This window comes from Dermacentor silvarum, chromosome 1 (genome assembly GCF_013339745.2).
Source record: "Dermacentor silvarum isolate Dsil-2018 chromosome 1, BIME_Dsil_1.4, whole genome shotgun sequence".
Classification (NCBI taxonomy): domain Eukaryota; kingdom Metazoa; phylum Arthropoda; class Arachnida; order Ixodida; family Ixodidae; genus Dermacentor; species Dermacentor silvarum.
In genome coordinates this window covers 26,777,537-26,799,857 of record NC_051154.1, presented here as the reverse complement: position 1 = coordinate 26,799,857, position 22,321 = coordinate 26,777,537, and the positions used below count along the sequence as shown (strand labels likewise).

The 22,321-nt window shown below is 46.4% G+C and overlaps 1 protein-coding gene across 1 annotated transcript in view; it reads right to left on the bottom strand.

The window, feature by feature from the left end:
• Positions 1–22,321, bottom strand: part of LOC119458532 (regulator of G-protein signaling loco-like) — an 80,833-nt gene that overhangs the window by 24,014 nt on the left and 34,498 nt on the right. Inside the window, exons 7-8 of the mRNA XM_037720371.2 lie at positions 20,603–20,689; positions 11,561–11,882 (exon numbers count right to left, since the gene is read on the bottom strand). Coding sequence (XP_037576299.1) covers positions 11,561–11,882; positions 20,603–20,689 — 409 coding nt within the window. The remainder of the gene's footprint in view (positions 1–11,560; positions 11,883–20,602; positions 20,690–22,321) is intronic.

The window sequence follows — 22,321 nt, the reverse complement described above, 5'->3', positions numbered from 1 at the left end:
GACAACCTAGAGATTTCGCCCAATATTTTTCATTTTTGCACGAGCAGCAACCGGAAGCACCTTCTCCGCCACGACGGAATGCGAAGCGGCGGCATCGCACATGGCACGCTTGAATTTACGGTGACTGCGAGGCGAGAGCGAGCATGCGCGAGGCGGGCCTGCATCCCTCGACCCGGCGATCTTGCCGCCCGTAGGCGTGACCTTTCCCCCTCCCTTCATTCAAACCTGATCTTGCAGCTTGCTGCAGCTGGCCTAGCCAGCCAAGCCGGTACTCTCCTTTTCCAGTGATGTTGCCGATGTTGATAAAACGGGTCCAAAAATTGCCTGCGTGTTAGAATCAAGTACGACCCTAAATTTGCACTACCATACCGCCATCGGCATTTCAATATGGCCGCCAGCTCCCGTAGCTTTGACCACGTGCTGTAGTACGTGTGTTTAGGCATTAGTCTACCAATTTAGTTAAACAGCGAATGTTTACAAGTTTATACGGCCGATAAAACTACTATCCTTACTTCGTATAGCTGTCTGCTAATTTGCTGTCGCAATCGATGCTTCACCTTTCGGGCGAAACTGGGACATTTTTGTCCATCTCAACTTTAGTGTATTGGGAGTAAATCTTGAGCGATAGTTGCATTTTTCGAGAGCGATAATTTTTTTCCCCTCTCTTTTGGTCACGGAAAATGGGTGCGCGTTACAATCGAGGGCGCATTACAATCGAGTAAATACGGTAAGCATTTCTTTTTCGAATTTTCATGCCGAACCTGCATATAACGAAATCCTCTTTATAACAAAGTTTTTCGGGACTTTGTCAATTTCGTTATATCTAGGTTTAACTATACTAAAACCCATTTTCGACTACTTTCACTGTTCCTATGGCACTCAGCAGCCACAGCTTCTGCAGTAACCTAGTTTGGTTCAGAAATCAAATGGTCCTAACATTGAAAAAAAAATTTTTTGCAGGACTTCTTGGGGAAAAATTGAACATTATTATTTACAAGGGTGCATCCAAATGGTTCTGGACTAGCTCTGTAGATAAACATGTACATTACATACTCAGCTTGAATCGCATCTTATTCAAAACAGTCAGCCTGCACAGCAATGCACCACTCCAAGAGCTCCTGCTGCTGCTTGACTTAATGTCATTTCGCGTAAAAGAGCCTATAACCTTTCACAATCCTTGTTGCATTTTGACAGCGGCATGAAAACGGCAGCCCTTCAGCTGAATGTTCATTTTCAGGAAAAGGAACAAGTCGACAAGTGTGGCGAAATGGGCTTGTTGGTACATCTTGAATGGCAGTAGTTGAGCACTTAGTAACGAGTCGGCATTAACTACACCTGGAATGCAGGGCGGGTGCATAAGCAACATTATGTTACCACTGCAAGAAGCTCACAAATGAGGAGTGCTCGAGGAGAGGATTCATTCTTGTTGTTCAGAATCAAATTTTTCGCACAAGTCAGATTCGATTGCCTTTCAGAATTTTATCCCTCAAATGCCAATGATGTTGCAGTAAGACTCGATAACTTACCGCCATAAGCTAGAAGAAGCATATTCAATGTCGCTGAGGTCAACTACCCTAGTTAAATGAAAAACACAACAACGTATCTTGGCATCCTGCTTTATAAAGATTGAAAGTCACTAGAGCTACCAGCACTGCTAGTGTGCTAGAAAAATGATCTGGCAATTTTTTTTTTATACACCCCTGCACTTTTCTGTTATTACTAAGCTAGCTTAGTGAAAAATATTTGAAAAATCAGCAGGCTGAGTACAGATTGGATGAACACAGCACAAGGATGAGGCAACACAGACGAACACTGTCAAATGGTAGCGTTTCTCTGTTCTTTGTGCAGTAGTAGTGCCTCTGTTGGCTTATCTTTGCATTGTTTTTGTATAGTCTGTTCAAAACCTGCTGACTGTTTGAGAAGTTTGCCTCTTTGTCAGACAACATATGGTGTACTATGTTGAATGAGGACAAAGCAAAGTGCAACAGTGTCAAGAAAGTAAGCAATGTGAAATAGCTGGCTACCTTTTACTTGCAAAAGGAAATGGTTTGTTTTAGCCAATGTTAGAGAAACTGCTTTGTTAAAACAAAGTATAAAATACCTAAACATTCCCTAGCAGTCCCACTTGTACCAGTACAGTACCATTACAAGCACAAGAGCAACTGCATTCCATTTCTGAATTCCCTTATTTTATCAAACCATTTCATTATAACTGTAGAACCACAACAAAGCAAACTAGGACCAGGAAAATTTTCTTGATACTATTATGCAAAATACCGAAACACCTTAGATGAAGGTATCACGGCGACCATCTTGCGTGTAGTTTAGATTCGCACACCAGGAGAAGGAGGAAACAACTTTATTAAAAAATTTTCAGGGCGTTGTAGGTGGCCGCTTGTCTGCGGCGACCTCTTCCACCCAGGCAACGATTCCTTTTTGTAGTTTTTCTCCAGGAGACCGTATTAGGGTCTCCCATGTCGTTTCAGAGGGAGCTGGCAGAAGCTCTCTGGGTGGGGGAAGACCCTCGCATTCCCAGAGGATGTGTCTTTGGTTGGCTATGGCATTTTTGTCGCAGTTTTGGCATATTGGGTCAACCTCCCCATCTGTGAAGATCGCTAAGCGATGAGGAGTGATAAGGCTGTTAGTTTGAATTCGGCGGAGGATAGTGGCCTGTGCTCTCGTAAGGTTGCTGTGTGGTATTGGGTATATTCTCCTGTTCTCTTTGTATAGGTTGGTAAGTTCGTTGTAGGAAGTCACTACCTCTCCCATTGGGGGGTCCGGTTCCAAGGAGAGCGCGACCCAGTTTGTTAACCCTCGGGCCACTTTATGCGCTTCCTCGTTACCGGGATTTCCCGAGTGAACGGGGACCCAGACAAGATTGATTTTTGTTCTGTCGTCCTGATTAAAGTTTTTCAAGATCTTGGCTGTATTTAGTCCCACACTGCCCCTCATAAAGCTGAGAATAGCGCTCTTATAGAGTCGCTCAGGACAGTATGGGTAGTTGGGTTCATGATGGCCAGCGCTATGGCCACTTCTTCGGCCTCTTTGATTGATGCGGCTCTAGTTGAGGCCACATTTACGATTCTAGATTTTCCGTCCACAGCACTCAGGGTGTATGTGTTGTATCCCTGGTTGGCGGCATCGACAAAGACCGCGGTTTGGTCTTGCGCGTGCTTTTCGCGTAGTTTGTCTGCCCTGGCTTTTCTCCTGCCATCGTGCCGGCCTGCCAGGGTGTTTTTGGGTATTGGCTTGATTATTAGGTAATGTCTGATTGCGGGAGGTAGTGGTGCTCTGCCTCCCGTGGTGTAAATGGGTTTAATGTTCAGTCTACTCAGGATGTGTAGTCCCGTCATCATGTCTGATAGCCGTATTATTTGTGCTGTTTTGTGTGCTTCAATCAGCTCCTCTAGGGTGTTGTGCATTCAAAGTTGGAGGAGCTTCTCGGTGCTGGTATAAACAGGCAAACCTAGTGCCCATTTGTATGCTTGTCGAATTATAACTTCTATTTTAGCTTTGTCTGATTTCCTGAGATGATAATAGGGGAAGGAGTAGACTATGCGGCTGATTAGGAATGCCTGAATCAACCTACACAAGTCCATCTCCTTCATTCCTCTGTGTCTGTTGGCCACTCGCCTGAGCAGTCCACAAATTTGTTTGGCGGTGTTCTGCAGTTTTGTGAGGGCCGCGGTATTCTGCTTGTTGTGTTGAATAAGCATGCCCAGCACTCTAATGGTCAGAACTGGAGGAACCGGGCCGCTTTCCAAGACAATTTTGATCGGTTGCTGCCTCCTGTAACGCATCATTTATCGCACCATCCGAGCCGCTGTTTGTCCAGATGGTAACATCGTCCGCGTATATGGCATGTTTGATGTGTGGTATCCTGTTTAGTTGTTGTGGTAGGTTCATCATGGTGATATTGAAGAGTAGGGGTGAGAGGACGGCACCTTGCGGGGTGCCTCTTGTCCCTAGAGTAAGCTTTTGACCACGCACTTCACCCAGTTGGATGGTTGCCGTTCTTTCTTTGAGAAAGTCGGAAATGGGATAGGCCATTTAAGATGGCCTGATGGGCTACATTATCAAATGCTTTACAGACGTCCCGGCCCAGTATGGTACGAGTGGCTCTTATTGGGCGTGGATCTAGAATGTTTTGTTGCAGTTGAAGCATAATGTCTTGTGTTGACAGACATGCGCTGAAACCGATTAGCGTGTCAGGTAGTAGGTGTTCTGTCTCAATGTAATAGTTTATCCTGTTTAATATTACATGCTCCATGACCTTGCCTAAGCAGGAGGTGAGCGAAATTGGTCTAAGGTTTCCCAGTTCTAACCTCTTGCCTGGTTTCGGTATGAATATGACCTTGGCATGTTTCCAGCGAGGTGGTGGAACTTTTCCTTCGGTCCAGTGGGTGTTAAAGAGTTTAGCGATTTCTCTTATCGAGCGATATCTAAATTTCGGAGCATTTTGTTTGTTATGCTGTCTTCCCCGGCAACGGCAGTGGTTTTATACTGGCTGACGACGGCTCTAACTTCTGCTACGTCTATATCCCTATCTAAAGCTGGATTGCTTTCTCCTTCATATTTAGCTGGAGTGGGTATGTCCTTGCTGGTGTTGAAGTATTTGCACTGCAGTTCCTGTATTAGGTCATTCTCCTCCCCAGGATAAGAATGAATGAGTTTCTGCATGTTCTTACTTGTGATTTATTTGGTTTGTTCAGGGTCTATTAGATGTCTGAGTAGAAACCAAGAGTTCTTGTTAGCTAACTGACCATTGAGCCGGTCACACATTTGGTGCCAGTGTTCTCTGCTCAATGTTTGCGTGTGTTTCTCGATTTCTTTGTCGATTTGAGCTATCTTCCTACGTAAGGTCTTGTTGTTTTTTTGTGACATCCATCTCTTCTGGAGACTTTCCCTAGCCTCCCACAAGTGTATAAGCCGTGAGTCAGGGGATGGGTGATCCTCCTCGATCTCGGCTTCGGTGGTGGCCTTGTTCGCGTCCTCAATTAGGTTGGATGTGCACTCTTCCAAGTTTGTGATTACGATGTGTTCCCTCTCGTTTATAATGTCTCTAAAGGTGTCCCATTTAGTATGTTTCACTTTGAATTTTCCTTTCTTGATTTTACTGAGCGGAAATGTGGTGGCTATGGTATAATGATCGCTGCCTGCATTAGTTTCTGTGTTTTCCCATTTGGCGAATTCTATGTTTTTGATGAATGTTAGGCCGGGCGATGTGTTTCGACAGACGCTGTTACCTACTCGGGTGGGGCGTTCTGGGTCTGTGAGGAGAGGTAAACCAAGCTCTAGAGAGGTTGTCCATAGGCTGGTCCCTTTCTTGTCACAAGACTGGTAGCCCCATGCCGAGTGGTGAGCATTGAAGTCGCCTACTATAATTAGTGGCGAGCTTCTGGCATGTTTCTGCGCCTTTACAATAAGTCTGGAGGCAACTATGCCCCTGTTCTTTGGGGGGTGATAGGCGTTTAGAATGTATAAGGTTGGGTAAGTTTTCTTTCTGGGGAGGATTTCTACGAAGTTGTAGGATATATCCTCGATCCCGAGTTCTATCGTGTTTGCGGTGAGGTTTCTATGTATCATGAGTGCCATGGACGGATTACTGCCCTCCGTCACTTTCGCATTGAAGGTTGTGTAGCCAACAAGTTTGGCGTTTACACCAGTTTCTTGAAGCGCAATAATATCAGGTTTGAATGTAGAGTGATTGATCCTATATTCGAGATCGCGTCTTTTTGCACGGAACCCTCTGCAGTTCCATTGCCAGATCATAATTTCGTCACTGGCCATCATGAATGCGTAGGGGTTTCCACACGTGGTCCGTGTGTTCTGATTGGGCCCCCTGCTGGGGGTCTTTGATCTAAGCTAGTATTATTAGGCACATCACCTCTAACTAGGAGTTGCGATTGTGCAAGAGGGCTTTGTTGTTGTTGCTGTGTCAGTGTGCCTATGTTAGTTATCTTGAGCTGATTAATGCCAGACAGCATGTTTTGGATCGCGGCTTCGATTCTGGTGAGGCGAGCCTCAGTAGCTGCTTGAAACTCAGCCTGTTTGGATTCTAGCTCCTTAAAACGCGCGTTGATTGCGGTTTCTAGCTTGGCTATTCTGAGTGTCGAGTTTTTTACTTTTTCTCTTTTTTCCTCTGTGGCAGTTTCTGGCGCTGGGCTCGAAGCTTTGCGCTTTTCGCCTCTAATTCTGTCAGTTTCCATGTCAGTTACCTCACTCTGAGCACAGGCCACCTGTTCCTCGGGTGCGGGTGGGGTAGTGGTCGAATTGTAATTGTTTTCCAATTGCCTAATGTGCTCGTTGGCTGAAGCCAACTGTTGTTGTAACGATTTAACCAGCTCTGCTAGTTCCCTCACCTGAATGTCTTGAGGCCTGGCCGGCATTGTGTTGTGTGCGGGCTGAGTAGTTGCTTCCTTGCGGGTTTGCCCTGAAACGTCGGTGGTCCAGGCCACGTTTTTGGGTGGTCCGTTGCTCCAGGCGTCCTTGTTGTTCATTGCTGGCTTAGCAGTTGATCTCTCCCGACTGCGGCTGCGGCTCTTCAGCTCAGGGAAGGGGTCTTGCCTGTTCCTGCTCTGGCTTCTTCCTCTCGATCTTGATTGCCTGTTCCTGCGCTGGCTTCTTCCTCTCGATCGTGATCTTGATTGGCCTGTTGACTTAGATCTCCCGCGCTTGTTGGTGCTGTAAGAGAGCGATGTCTTCTTGTTGTTTATAGGTTTTACCGGCGCGAAGCATAGCTTGAACTCCGGCTGCCAGTGGGATGTTCGCCATGGCATACTACACACTGTGGTGTACATGTCGGTTTTTCTCCTAATGGCGGTGGTGGATGTTCTCCTCCGCATCTTCGGCATTTTGGTGTTCCAGGGCCGGGCAGCGGGCATACGTCTGTGCGGTGGCCAAGCCTCCTGCCGTTGAAACAGGCCTCGGGTCTCTCTCTGAATGGGTGTACTTCTAGGATGAAACACCTGAAGCGGATCGTGGCAGGAAGCGTTTTTTCCCGCCAGGGTGATGACCAGGTGTCTTGATGAACCCAGTCTCCTGGCATTTACTATGGGGATGTCGGGGTTTTTCTTCATGAGTTCTGCTTGAAAATCATGGTCTGTTTCATCCGTGTAGGCCTTGTAGACTACGCCACGGATGGAGTCGTCCGGCGCTGGTACGTAGGTAGCCACTGGTAAATTCATATTGTACCTCAGGCTCTTCAGGACTTCCAGCGAGCAGTAGGCTTCTGCCCTGGTTCTGTCGGGTGTACTGACTGTAATGGTATTTTTAATAGGGTGGATTCTTACTTGGTCGTCTTCTTCTGCACGGGCCGGGTCGACTTTGGCCGTGTTTTGGATGGCTTCCAGTATTGCAGTGAGGCCTATGTTCGCCAGGTTGATTGGTTGACTGGGTCTAATTACAATTTTGTAATGTTCGCTTGGCAGCCTCGGCATGGGCCTCCGACGTGGCAGCTTCGGCGGGCGCGTAGCTTGCACGTGAAGCGTTGAAGTGCTGGCGTGTTCAGTCCTGGCCTCTGCGGGCTTGGACGCGGCCTTGCTGTACTTTTGTTGTAGATCTAAGGGGTCTAAGCTGCCCTGCGTCGGTTTTGGTGCGACCCAGGTGCCATCTTCAAGCTCCTCTGGGTCTATTTCCTCGCCTTCTACGGTGTACGGCATTGTCTCTTGCTGTTCACGGTGGGCGAGCGTAAGTGATCCAAAAACGCTCACCGTTGGCACTTGTGGTTTCCGAATATGGTTTTGGTCTTGAATTCATCGGCACAGGGCTCAGGGTGTTGCTCCTCGTCACTGCAAGCTGCCGCTCACCTGCCTCGTCGCCGCTACGCCGCCGATGGCACTGAAGCCGGTCAACTTTCGGTGATTTCTCGGAAGTGGAGCGGTCCACCCCCGAAAACTTCCTCTTCCCCTTAGGAAGACGGTAGGCACATTCTCGGGTGGTTCCACCCGAAAGTTACGCACAGAGACACCCAAAACGCAGGAGCTCGATGTCGGCAGCGACTGCGATCTCGCCCACCAGGCGACGCCACTCAGTCCATGTTTGGAAAAAGCGAAAAAAATCTGCCCTTCACCGTCGCAGCACGCGCTGGTCTGGCCCTCTTGCGATGCTGCGACAGGCGATCCGCTGTAGTTGAGGACCCAATTCCCCCTCCCCCTTCTTTTCAGGACAAGTTGTGCCTGGTACCATTGCTGTTTTGTTTCTGTGCGTGGTGGCCTTATCCCCGCTGACACTTTCAACAATGGCTCGGTCGAACCTTTCTCTATGTAAAATGGTCAGTGCTGACGATAGTGGCTATTAGTGGTTCGTCAATGCCGCTTTCGACGTGACTGTCATGTGAGTGCGGGCCGCTGCTTCGAAAGCCGCCTCGGCAGATAGCCTGCAGACCCGTGCTCAATGCAGAATCTTGCGTGACGTTGATCTTTAACTAGCTTTGTTTCTTTCTCTTTCTAGCATCCATTTTTACTTTCTTAGCATTCTGCAAAGTACGGGCCCGCTAAAGCAAGGTTCTAGGCTTGAAATGGTCACTATTTCTTTGTGCCTACAAACAGATAGATCAATAAAGCAAAGGAAATTGCTACAGAATGCAGTAACTGTCTAGCACAGTCTGCTGACACCTGAACAGCGGTCAGCAGTGGAGGAGAGGCGGCGGTAAAAGAGTAGGGATAAAGGTTAGTAACAACGAAATATTTACAACAGAGCGACTAAGTAAAAAGAAAAAAGAAGACCATTTGTGGAGTGATTTCCTCAATAATGTTTGTCACTGGCCCCGCACACTGGAACTGTTAGGTCGCGTGGAACAGCCGGGTGTCGAGGCCCGAATGTTCGAAGAAGTAGCAGAGCTTTTGTATGCTACCCCGGTCACATTAGCCTATGGAATAAGATCACATGATCTACACAAGCAGGGACTGCATAAACAGATTATTTGCTAAAAGTACTTTTTCTAATAGTCATCAGTCTATATAGTGTAAACTGTACACATGTTGTCTGCCTTTTCCACGCTTTCCATGCTTTCCTTTCTCTCTTTCTCTATTTTTTTTTCCTGCTCAATTCGGAGACTTACAAGTGCATGTGTCACAGTATTCTGTTGTGCACACTGTTGTGCATGCAATGGTGGAAAAGCTTTGCAAAAAGAAATGGCAGAAAACTCTGCTCGATCGGCTGCCATGCACCGCAACAAGCAAACGGCAGTCACTGCAGTGATTTTCGAAGGTATGATGAGCACTCGAAAAATAAAGTAGACAATGTAGGGGGTGCGACCATTATGCGAGTGCGATGATTACGCGAGTAAATGCGATATATCTATCAACGAGAAAAGCACCTACTGGAAATCACGTGTTTCAAAACTTCACTGGGTGTCGGAACACGTGACATTTGGTTAGTAGCGCGCGGCTTGGAATGCTGCAGGTCATGCAGCCATCAGCACTTTTCGCTGCCGACTGCAAGGCTCACTCATTGTTTACTGCTAATCTATCGTATGTTCAATCAGCATCGCATAGAATAGTCAAACACAGTACCCTGCCACACACAACGCACCTCACCGCGTGGGGAAAGCAAGTTTCGAGATATCGTGGTACGAGCCTGCAAAATAGGACGAGGCGAGGGCAACTTGATATTCTCCTAGGCACAATGGCACAATAACCTAACCTGCTGGCTAGCTGGCATGCACGGCACATGCCTTTCATATTTTTCTCCCCGCAGCCACAAGTAAGTGAGCTCATGTAGGACTACATTGAAGGCGTAGTTGCAGACGTGTGCTTGAAGGAATGTGGGGTAGGCGCGGTGATTAGACCGCGCCAAATACTAAACCTGGAGAAAGAATTCCCTCCACGTTTTGCCCGCTTTGTATTGTTTAGTGGCGCCACATTAGACAAATGTTGGAACTGATGTGAAACAGCTTGATGTCTTTTTGCACTGATAGCGCCACCACCAAAAATCGCCTGACATTTATTATTTATTGAAAATCTTCTGTTTCAAGCACTGCTTAGTAAAACTCGTGAGTGCTAGTAATTACAAGACACTGTATAGCTCTAGTATAGGCGCAACACTTGTTGTGAATTAGCCTGTACACGAAAAAGAATCAATTTGCACAGAACTGGCCAGCAGAAAAATTTGCTAATGTCACTGCTCCCCTGTAGATTCCCTAATTAACATATGACAATTTTCTCTTCATAGAATCCGAGAGAAGGGCTTGCTGCTTGATTATTGAAAATTTTAGAGTTTCAGCTTAAATAGTTTTGTCCCTTCTTTGGTAATGCGTGACCAAGTCATAAATTGCCAATTTGAAGTAATAATAACTCATGAACTGTTCATCAGAACACAAAAAAACTTCATATAGATGATAAGTACTCTATAACCTAGAAAACCACTAAATATTGTTGTCCTGAGATTAAAAAGAAAAAAGATATTCATTCATAAACTTGTATAGTTTTGCCCGTTTTTATTGGAGCCCATATAAATTTCTAATTGCTTTACACGCAATATCTCTTCATAGAAACCTTGTATAACATTTCATTAAAAGGCACAGCAAATTTCATTTTGTTATGTTGAACAGTTTTGCCGGAAACAGAGTACAACAGAGGCTAGTACAGCAAAAACGGCGTTTTTTGCTCACACTTTTAATTGCTGTCCGGTAACTCTTCAGGCTAGGCGATAATACTAGGTGTCATTGGAAAGTGCAGAAAGTAAGCTTTCTAATGCAATAAAGTTCACATTCGTTCAATGAGTGCAGGAAGCACAGTTCATCCACAAACAAGGACTAAAATGCCGAGCGCGTGTCGCCGGAGTGAGACCACCAAATTAAAATAGATGCACACGTAGAATGACCAGATAGGAATTACATCAGTTCACGTGAAAAGAGAGTAAAAGATCTCCACTATGGCATCAAACATTTCAGTTGCTTGACTGAGAACAAGGGAAACCGAGGGGCTAAATTTTTGTTAGTTATAACCACATGAATAGACGAAACCACAGAAAGCATAGGGGGAAATTACCTGTTCTTTGTAATTGAAATGTAGAAATAATATGGAAAATGGAAATTAGAGTAAACGAAAAGACAAGATGCGGCAGGTGGGAGCCGAACCCACGCCTGTGGCATAACGTATGCGATGGTTTACCATTGAGCTACAGTGGCAACCGTCTCCCCATCCACTTTCTTGGGTATTTGTGTATGTGCACTAGGATTAAGCCTTAGGAGGTGCTTATCCCACACCACACACACAAAGGTGTCTGTAACATGTTCTGCAGCCTCTGATGTGCATGCGGAGCATGACCATAACCATCACCATATATTATGGTGTTGGTCTTCAAAAGAACAACACTCTGAACAACACAAATATAAAATATAGCCTTATCACCACCAGCTACACCACAAGGCATGTGGCCATGAGGCAGAACAATAAGTTAGCCAGAGAGCCTAACACCGCCAGGACCAACGGTCTCTGTAACATAACTTACAGGAAATATGAACTTAATGACTCCTTCCAAATGACCAGTAGAATATATGAATAATGTTTGCTAAGCAACCATTAAGACTGCAAAAACGACCGCAAGACCAACTCACTTTTGTGCCATGGCAAGAAGGACCTGCGACGCTTGTCCTCCTTGTGAAGCTTCCAAGCTTCCTTCTCAGCTTCGGGAAAGACAGGTTTTCCTTGCACCTCACGCAGCATGCACTGTTTAAATAGTTCTGACTTCAGAAACCGCTGGTAGCAGTCAAACTTCATCAGGTTGAAGATCTGCTTCTGTGCTGGCACAAAGAGGTCAGGCGCAGCCTCTTCCAAGCCTTCCTGCACGGAGAGCTGTGCCCGGCTGTCCACATTGACGGGTTCAGGTGCACCAGGGCCCAAGTGCTTTTGGTAGATGGCAGTGGCAGCTGCCTTGCGCTGTAAATTGATTGATGCAACATTGATGCACTAGAAAGAATTCAGCGTAAAGAAATCAGATTTATTTTCTCAAAGTGCCGTATGACTGATTCCCCGACAGCACTAATAAAACATGGTATCTAAACACTGGAAATGAGAAGAAAAATCCAGCGGTTAAAAGTTCTTAAAAAGAACCTCCTTTCTCTCACTCCAGAGCTTTATATAATGCCAATGGTGCCATGCCGAATACGGCATCGTCAAGCTGACTCATTAACTCCTTATAATGCCAGAACTAAAGTCTTTAAATATTTTTTCCCACGCATCATCACGGATTGGAACAATTTACCTCAGTCGCTACTAACCAGTATTGATTCCATTGACCATCTGAATTATTGACATCATTGCTCTCGTGAATTATTACCCAACTTGATTTTTGTGTTATTGTTATTTTACTTCGCTTAAACTGTATTGATTCATTTCTACATATGTTCTTCACTTTATTTGTTTTGGGAATTCCTTCATTACATGAGCAAGTGTTCTTTTTCGTGCTTTGTTCTCGCAGCTGATGGACTGGGTTGGTATTCTGCCCACTGTTAATTTACGCCTTGTACGCAGACATGCCTTGTACGCAGACGACATCACGATATGGACAATCGGAGGGTCCATAGGAGAACAAGAGGCATTACAGGAGGCAGTAGACGTCGTAGCAAGCTACGCGGAGACATGCAGACTGCAATGCACGCTGGAGAAGTCGGAGCTCCTCATAATTGAGAAGCGCTCACGAGGACGATCAACAGCCCGGTACCAACCATCCACCTGCGAATAGGTCCTAGAGAAATTACCAAAGTAGACAGACTTCGGATCCTCGGCTTACACTTACAAAAGGACGGGGGTGGAGGATATGCCATACAGAAGCTACAACACACAACCACGCAGATCTTGCGCATGACTCAATGAATTACCAGCAGGAAGAGGGGACTCAAGGAACAGGACGTTATCCGCATGCTTTACCACATGGTATGGGCTTGCGCAAACACACCACAGCTCACACCCATAACACACCCCACCACACGGCAATGGGAGGCATTGCTGTCTAGCTTGGACTCGACGGACCAGCTCAACCTGGTCAACCGCGCGAGAAGGGCAGCTAAGGCTGCAGAACTCCTGGACTGAGGGGACCACCCACTGCAGAGCGGAGGAGCTACCTACGCTTGCGTGCTCTTTTGATTAAAGTTTATTCTCTCTCTCCCCAATGATGACTGCCTGACACTGACAATACCATTATTTTATGATACTGGTTGCCATTTGTCTACCAACGTCTTTTTACCATAAAAATGTTTAGCAGTACCATCTATAAAATGCAACTGAAAACTACTTGTTTTACATTCAGTTCTTTGGTTACGTTTCATAGATGGGACTAACATACATGTTTCTGCTAAACATACACGCTTTACTTCTTTTAAACACTTAAAGGGCCCTTCACCAGGTCTGGCCATTTTGAGCTGACAAGGGCAGTGCATACAATGCGCGCTAACAAAAGTGTATGCTAAGTATTGTACATCGCTATGCACCGCGGAAAGAGCTGAAATTTCAAACCGAACGCTGTTTGCCCTTCTCCTCGCAGGCACCGCGATCCAAGCCAGAAGGCTAACGTATACGTGCAAGTGTGCCTACGTACATGTATCTCTGCTGCGACGTCACTCATAGTGACACGTCACTTTGAGAATTATTCAAGGCAACATCTGTTATTCGTGTAATCTGTCGCTTCAATAGACTAGTTAAAGTTTAGAGAAATAATAAAACACACAAACCGAACATCTGCGTGTTTTTGTTTTACTTTGTAGCGTAGAAAGAGAGATGTAGTTTCGTTTCATGTGCTTGTCCCCACGTCGTGCAGTCACACACGCTGACAACGAAACTATGTCATTTTCTACCGTGTTCCAGCGCACAATCATGCTCCGTGATCCGCTTACGTCTGCCTCAGTGTTCGTGCACAGCGCGCAAGATCGTGCCCTGCGTGAAGCAAGACAAATGCAACAGCTCGCGTTCGAGGCCGTCACCGGAAGTGCGTCGCGTAGCAAAAAAGCAAAAAGAGAGAGACAGAGATAGAGGTGGGGCCTGTGACGTTTGCGTCACCCGACTCTCCGGCTGTGGTACAGGAGAAAGCAGGGAAGGAATTTTCCTTGCAGAGGCTAGACGGGCAAAGTGGAGAGAGTGTCTTTCTTGGCAGTGGCGCTCAGTTCCTGAAATCATCAGTTCACGAGACTGAAATATTTATATGTCGGCTATTAATGAACCAATTCAAAATATTCTTTCAGTAGAATGCTCCCAGAGGGAACGTAACAACTTGCAGCATATAACCAAAATTTGCTATTTGGCCTGGTGAGGGGCCCTTTAAGGGGGGACGTGGCTTTGAAAATCAACTTCCCGATTTCTTCATGGATTTTGATGAAAATTGGCACAAATGTTTAGAATGTCTCCCTGATACTTCCAAAAAAGTTTCAGAGCGATACCTCGAGAACATTTTATTGAGCAGAATTTTTCTCTCGAACTTTTTGGAGGGCCTGGGGAGCTTAAAAAACTTGATGGAAGGCTCGTTGAGTATTGACTGCATAGCTCAATGCGTGCTGAAGGTCCCATGACAGTTTTAATTTTTTTTTTTTTCGCAACACAAATTTTTTAGACAGTCATTTTTCAAGTTACCTTTGCACCAAGCACACCTTCGGGTGAACGAATAGCCACACCATAAATTTATGAAAAGTCAAGACAAAAACGCGAGACTGTCTCGACCTGCACTTTAGTCCAAGGACCGTGACAAAAAAAAAAAAGACAATCAAAATAGGCTAAACAGTAACGAAGAAATCAGCTCCAGAAACTGAGCAGACAGTTTTGAGAGAACGGCTCTCAAAGTTTCACCTTCTCTTCAGTTCTCTAAAATGCGCCAAATTTGTAATCTTTGATGTGTTTTGTGATGTGGGGCTTCTTGGACATGTGGCCTCTAGTCTGCTGCGCCTTCATTCTGCCTTTTTCATGTTTGTATGGCATTCTTTACTGCTGCTCTGCGAAGAGCATGGTGCCTGGGTTTCAAACCAAGTGAGGTGCAGAACTATGTGGGCATAAACTATGTGGGCATACAGTAGTTCTAGCGTTGTACCTGCAGACTGCCTCATTGATAGCAGTCTCTAGTGCAGTCAGTGAGGCATTGTCTTCTTTTGGTAGAATCGACCATGTTACTGAATGAAGGCTCTCAGCAGCCTTCTGAATCATCTTCCATTGACAATGGCTATGGAGGTTAGGAGAGCCACTGATAGATAGCAGCAATGCAGTTGCTAGGTGCTTTCCAGCCTGTACTTTTGTATCATGCCTCACTCCTGCAGCCAGGTGTCTGTGCCAGCCCAAGTGGCCTAGTGAGCAGAGCTCATGATGAGGGCCTCTTTATGAATTAAAGGGGTGGTATGATAGGTATTGTTACGAGATATCGTGGCAATACGATAATAGAGTCGGCAGGCGATGTGCTAAGTCGCAGGTACGAGGTGCCGATGTGCGAAATGCCTGGTCGCGGGTTCAAAGAATAGATACTCGGTGAGCTCAGTCGCGCAGTCCGAGGGGCTGACGCGCGAAATGCCTAGCCGCGGGTCCAGAGGAATAAACGCTCGAGGTCTCGACATTCGATGAGCGATGTGCCGACGTGCGAAATGCCTAGCCGCGGGCTTGGAAGTGGACGCTTGATTAGCTTAGTCGCGCATTCCGAGGTGCCGGCACGCGAAATGCCTGGTCGCGGGTTCAAAGAATAGACACTCGGTGAGCTCAGTCGCGCAGTCCGAGGGGCTGACACGCGAAATGCCTAGCCGCGGGTCCAGAGGAATAAACGCTCGAGGTGTCGACACTCGATGAGCGATGTGCCGACGCGTGAAATGCCTAGCCGCGGGCTCGAGGAGTTGATGCTCGAGATGCCGACACTCGATGAGCGATGTGCCGACGCGCGAAATGCCTAGCCGCGGGCTCGAGGAGTTGACGCTCGATGAGCTATGTGCCGACGTGCGAAATGCCTAGCCGCGGGCTTGGAAGTGGATGCTTGATTAGCTTAGTCGTGCAGTCCGAGGTGCCGAAGCGCGAAATGCCTGGTCGCGGGTTCAAAGAATAGACACTCGGTGAGCTCAGTCGCGCAGTCCGAGGGGCTGACGCGCGAAATGCCTAGCCGCGGGTCCGAGGAGTCGACATTTGATGAGCGATGTGCCGATGTGCGAAATGCCTAGCCGCGGGCTTGGAAGTGGACGCTTGATTAGCTTAGTCGCGCATTCCGAGGTGCCGGCGCGCGAAATGCCTAGCCGCGAGCTCGAGGAGTCGACGCTCGCAGTGCCGACGCGTGAAGTGCCTAGCCGCGGGGTCCGAGGAGTCGACACTCGCCGAGCGATGTGCCGACGCGCGAAATGCGTAGCCGCGGGCTCGAGGAGTCGACTCTCGATGTGCTTAGTCGCGCAGTCGGAGGCGCCAATGCACGAAATGCTTAGGCAAGGATCCGAGAAGTCCTCGCGCCATGTGCTTGATCGCCGAGTCGGAGACGCCTAGCCGCGTGTCCGAGGCTTAGCCGCGTGTCCGAGGATTCCATGCCCGAAGTTTGGTCGCGAAGTCCGTGTCGCCGATGCTCAGAATGCTTAGCCGTGGGTCTGAGACGTCCACGAAAAGCGGGATCGGCCACGCTACTGCGATGTCCGCGTAGCGCCCGTTCTAACACTCGTCGAGATTACGGAAACTGTCCAGAGCTCGCGTGGAGACCGCAACAAGCGGTGCAGACGCCATCGCGAAGCGAGCACCAGACCAATGGCAAACCGCGCTGGAGTCACGTGGCGGGCGTGGCCAATCGGTGGCTCCGGCACGACCTTCAATCATTTGCTTATTGTGAGCTTGTTTCTGCATGGAGGAGATAGCTGAAGCGGCAAATTTGAAGACGGAGAAATGCACTTTCCAATGAGGCCAAGATGGCGGCGCTCGGCTGCGCCATTCTGGAGATATTGTGGCTTGAAAAACGCCGTTCTTTCGCGATTTCCTCGAAATTTTTCGGCACCTTGGCTGATACAACAATTTTTTTAGAGCATTTCTACTTGGTTTTCAGTGATGATATTTCGGAATCAGACAGAATAAGAGTTACAGAAACTGAAAATGTGATTTTCAAAACATCGACTTTTTAGCCATTTTTCGCGATGCGAAAGCCGTGTCGCCACTTAAACTGTAACGATATTTTTTTATAGTATACAGTGAAATCTCGATATAACGAACTTCAGTAGACCACGGTAAATCGTTCGTTATTCTGAAAGGTCGTTATAAGTGAAAGCCCTGAAATTAACCATTCCGCCAATCAACCGATCAGTTCATAAGTCGTCTCCATTTCAGCTATATTGTCACCATTTTTTTATAGCGCGCTGTGTCAGGTTTTCTGACCCATTCACTGTGGCGTCCGCTTTCTGCACATTGTCGTCTGCTAGCCTACTGTTTCGGCTGTCGCGAAGGATACACGGAAATCTAAGAATCCCCACATTTTGGAACATAAGTTTGCACTACTGAGGCGTGTTTAACATGACATGGAAACTGAATAACAATCGTTATTCCGAAAAGTTCATAGTGCTGAAATATTTTTACATTGATACTACAGTCGCTGACGGATAAATCTGACACCGATAATCCGAACATGCCCGGTAATTCGGACAGCTTCACGGCACCGCCAATGGCCCCGTAGACTTAATGTGTAAAGACTGATATTTTGGCCAGCCGCCAGCTCTACATTCGGTTATCCGGACTGCATCCGTGACTGTAGCCTATGTGGATTCTGCTGCCATTATCTCCTCTGGCAACCTCAATGAGACATGAAGTATGGCCTCAGAGAGATGAGACATCAAGTATGGCATCAGAGATTACACGTAAAACGGTAATCCCCGAGGCCTTGCCTCGGCCGCAGCACTACGCCTCAGATTAAATTAAAAATGCTGATCTTGGAGGCTTTGCCTGAATTGTGAGGTCGCACCGACATTGCGACCATCACATCCTATTCCGGCATCCCAGCGCATGGCCCGCTCTCGCCATTCTGTTTGTTTAGTTGGCCTTCCAGACAGCGCTCTGCTGGCTCTAAGAAGTCTTTTTCGTGAAATTATCGACAGGCCGCGTCAAATGACACCAGCAGTCCCCTCACAGTTTGACTCCGAATATTCGGAGTCTTGAGTCGCAGTCCGAATGACCCCGACTCCGCAACTGAAGAGCCTGAACTGTCGAGCTTAAATGCGGACATCATTGATGACCTGCTAGGCTGCGGTGTGTCGATTCCTGCCGCCGTTACATTTGAAGACTTCGCAGACGTCGACAGCGCGGTGTTCGTGTGCCGAACTGAACGATGATGAAATAATTGAGCAAGTTCTCCCACTGTCAAACAGTGACTCAAACTCGGATGATGATGTGCCATGCCGATCTGACTCAAGCCTTTGCAGTCCTTGCATCAGCGTACAGCGACAACAGAAAACCGGCAGAAATATAGGTGTACTTGGTTGCAAGTAAGCGGAAGTGTGTGCAGCAACAATGGACCAGTCCTTCCTCGCACAGAGACATTAAAACGTTAAAAAAATTATCTTTTTTGGGCACATTTGTTTTTGCGGAAATTCGATAGTTCGGACTTATTCACGTTCCCCATGAAGTCCGAATTATCGGTCATTGACTGTATTATAAAACAGCAGGGGATTTCTGAAAAGTTTCTTAATGTGGTGTTCGTAGTAACGAGGTTTTACAGTATATACATTTTGAAGGTGAAAATGTCTCCGTGGATAAAACTCACTGAAGTAGTTCCACGTGTACGACTCAGCATAAATGCTCAGCTTTGTTTTACTGCCTGATCTAATGTCTAGTGCTGTTTGTCAGTTGGCACTGATTGTTCACAACATTGGAAGGAAGCTCAATTAACAGCCATTTAACATACACATACACAGATGTCTTTCAGAAAAAAAGTATGAGCCACCATTTAAGCTAGGCTTCAAACACTCTGCGTTTTGTAAAAGCACCAAACCCAGCTTATATGTTCATGAAACAATGAAAGAAATAGGCGGATTTATCAAACCTTTGCAGTCATGCATCGGGTCCCTTTCGCCACAAGAGAATATAGCTACTGGTCAGATGTCGGAAAAAGACAGCTTTTTGGGGAATTTTTTCAAATAATATGTGCACTTCACAATGCAATGTCTCTAGATGAGGGCAGCACTTTTCAATGGCACTTGTGATTTTCGTGCAATTAGCAGAGCGATGCGCTGACAGGATGCTGACTTTTTTTGGGGTATACATTGGCTGGACAAAACTCGCTCGAGTTCAGTGAATTCGAAGATGATTTTAATGCTGAGGGTGAATATATGCTGCATCAAAATGTAGCAAACGTCATTGGACTGTGCTGTTTGCAGTGATAGGAAGAAAGGGAGCAGAAAGGAGACTGTATTCTTGTCATGAGTAAGAGGCCGGCGGCGAAAGTAGGCGAGGACGATGTGAATGGAACGTTCCGAACGGCGCGAGCACGCGAGGCGTGTGACCCGAGGTGTGGTCGAGGCAGAAGCAAGGCTGAGCTGGCATTATCGACGTGGATCTGGGCCAGGAAGGTCACATCGTCAGCTACACTCTGGCGAAGGGAGACTTGGAGGTCCGGCCGAGTCCATGACGCGGCCAGTCCGAGGTGCAGCCGTCGACCTCGGAGACGTTCGAGCGAGGCTCCTTGGACCAGCTGCAGCATCAAACGGCATGGCCGGGCACTCCAGAGAGGATCCCCCTTCATCGGCAGACCAGCGTGCTCGACGATCCCCGGAACGCCATGTCGGCACTTGGGAAAGGAGCTGGACGGAAGCAGCGGCCGAGCACGTCGCTAGGCCTAACCCGTCGAGCCTCTCTGCCACGTCAGCAACAGCGACCGGGTCAAACAGGCTTCGGAGACGAGCGAGTTGACGGACCGACTTCAATGCAGCAAGGATTATGCGACGGTCGGCGAAAACAACGACATGGAGAAAGATCCTACAAGATTCCGGCCGGGAAGATACGAGCAACAACAACGAACTCAGCAAGAACTATCCATGTTTGTAACATCGCAGCCATAGGCTAAGGTTGCCAGACTTTTGTGAAGAAACGCCTAGAACTATAGTAGACAGAATTAAGGGCATGTTTATTGATTCATTAGGTTGTGTTTTTGTTAACATTTATTTGTTCATTGTGTTTTAGTTCAGTGTATTCTTGTTTGAATGAGTTTTTAGTTTGAGAGTTCTGCGTTTGTGTGGGATTAAAATCTGCTTGCTGTGTGACATACGTTTCCCAACCTCATCTCTTTTACCACCCGCACGCCCCCGAGATCAGTGAGAAAACAGAACAAAACACGACAATTGGCGCCGCCAGCCTCTTACTTATGACAATTCTACTGCAAGACCTGCATTGGAAATCCAGGCCTCCACACAGGAGAGTGCTTCGAGCGCTACCACAAAGTGCTCAAGTACCATTGAGAGCCTCAGGAATAAAGAAAATTTTCAGAAATAAATCTTAGCATGCGTTTGTTTACCCGAGCACTTTTCTGTGGCGCCCAAGATACGCTAAATGGCTCCCGACTCGAACGACCACAAATTGAGTAAATGTTCATGACCACAAAGGGTTAACAGCAATAGCAGCAATAACAGCAAAACTTCTTCACAACTGTTCCATACATGCTCACTTTAGATATACTTCTTCCATATACTGACCTCACACCTGTCGAGCATTTTTCTGTACTGCTCACACACCACCCAGAAGAAGATGTTCTCTTGACTGAATTCCTTCTTCAGAAATTCCTGAAAAACGTTTAATTTATTCGTTAGTTTTTCGTACAACTTTTCACACATTAGTACACAGACTGCACCCTCTGAGTGAACAAATACCATTAATGGTATTTCTTTAGAGCTTGGCTTAGTCATGCAGTATAATACTGTGCACCTATCTTACAGACAGTAATGCACTAGATTAAATTACTGCATTCAGTCTTCAGCCTTATCACTGTCCCACCCAGAGCATTCACAAGCTAGTACTAAAGCTACAAATACAGTGCACCATAATCCCAGGCCAAATGGCTTAATACTGAAGCAGCATAATTTTAAGAGTTGCATCTAAGGTGCAAGGTCTGCTCTAAAATCCTAAGTTGTGAAAGATGCCAAATATTTCTTAATGCTTGCATCTAGACTCTTCACTATCAGCATTACTAGCTGGGCTCCCACCATTATACATCACATGAGCGATACCCTAGGGTGTTTCATTTTAGCTGCACCAAATTTTTAAAAATTGCCTGTGGCAGATAGCACAATTATAATCCTTGATCTAAACTACTCGATGAGGCGGCCATTACTTCCACGAGAAATCAAAATGCCTAATTGAATAATTAACATAATTATGCTAATTAACTTTCTAATTAATTATTTTATGGCACGCTTTTCAATCTACAAATTATAGCCACTGAGTTCGCAAGGTGTACCTACTTGGAACGGATTCTCAGGACTGAACCAGTTTCGAGATATTAATTTTCAAAGTGTCCCGACGAAATGCATGTGCATTCCAGTTAACTTTGTGCATGAATGCATAAAACAGCGTTTCCCTCAAAAAGTTAAATGGAACGCCCATGCATTTCGTCAGACACTTTCAAAATTAATATCTCGAAAGTGGCTCAGTCCTGAGAATTTGTTCCAAGTGGATACGCCTTGCGAACTCAGTGGCTATAATTCGTAGATTGAAAGATATACTGTGAAATAATTATATAAAAAGTTAAATGGCATAATTATGTTAATTATTCAATTAGGCATTTTGATTGCTCGTGGAAGTAATGGCCGCTTCATAGAGTAGTTTAGATCAAGGATTATAATTATGCTACCTGCCACAGGCAATTTTAAAAAATTTGGTGCAGCTAAAATGAAACACCCTTTATTTTTGTTAAGTTCACATCAAAAGTTTCGGCATGCAAAGCTTGAAGAAGAAATGCATTTTGCACACACTGCTCTCCAATTCCTATGCCTCATTACACTTTCCCAGTTAGGATGATAATGAGTGTCCACTTCCTATCTATTGGAACTGTAATGAAGGATTCGCTTGCCCGCACTAAACAGCCACGACAGCACTAGGAAAGTGCCATTACACTAAATCCATTATAGAGTAAGCAGATGGGCTGGTCTCGGAGACATGGAGCTCTCATACTCTCTATGAAAACCCTCCCCCCCCCATATATAGTTATTAGCCACACCCAACACACTATAGGGCCACCCCAGAAACACGCACCTTTCAAGCAACTACCAGCTGAAATTCAAGCCTGACTGCTGCAGAATAAAGTATGGCAATAACTTTTTATGGATCTTGCAGAGTAATCCAGTTGCCATCAGTAGCTACTGTTTCTGGCTTGCATACCTCCTGTCTCTACTGATACCTGTGTGCAGCCAACAATT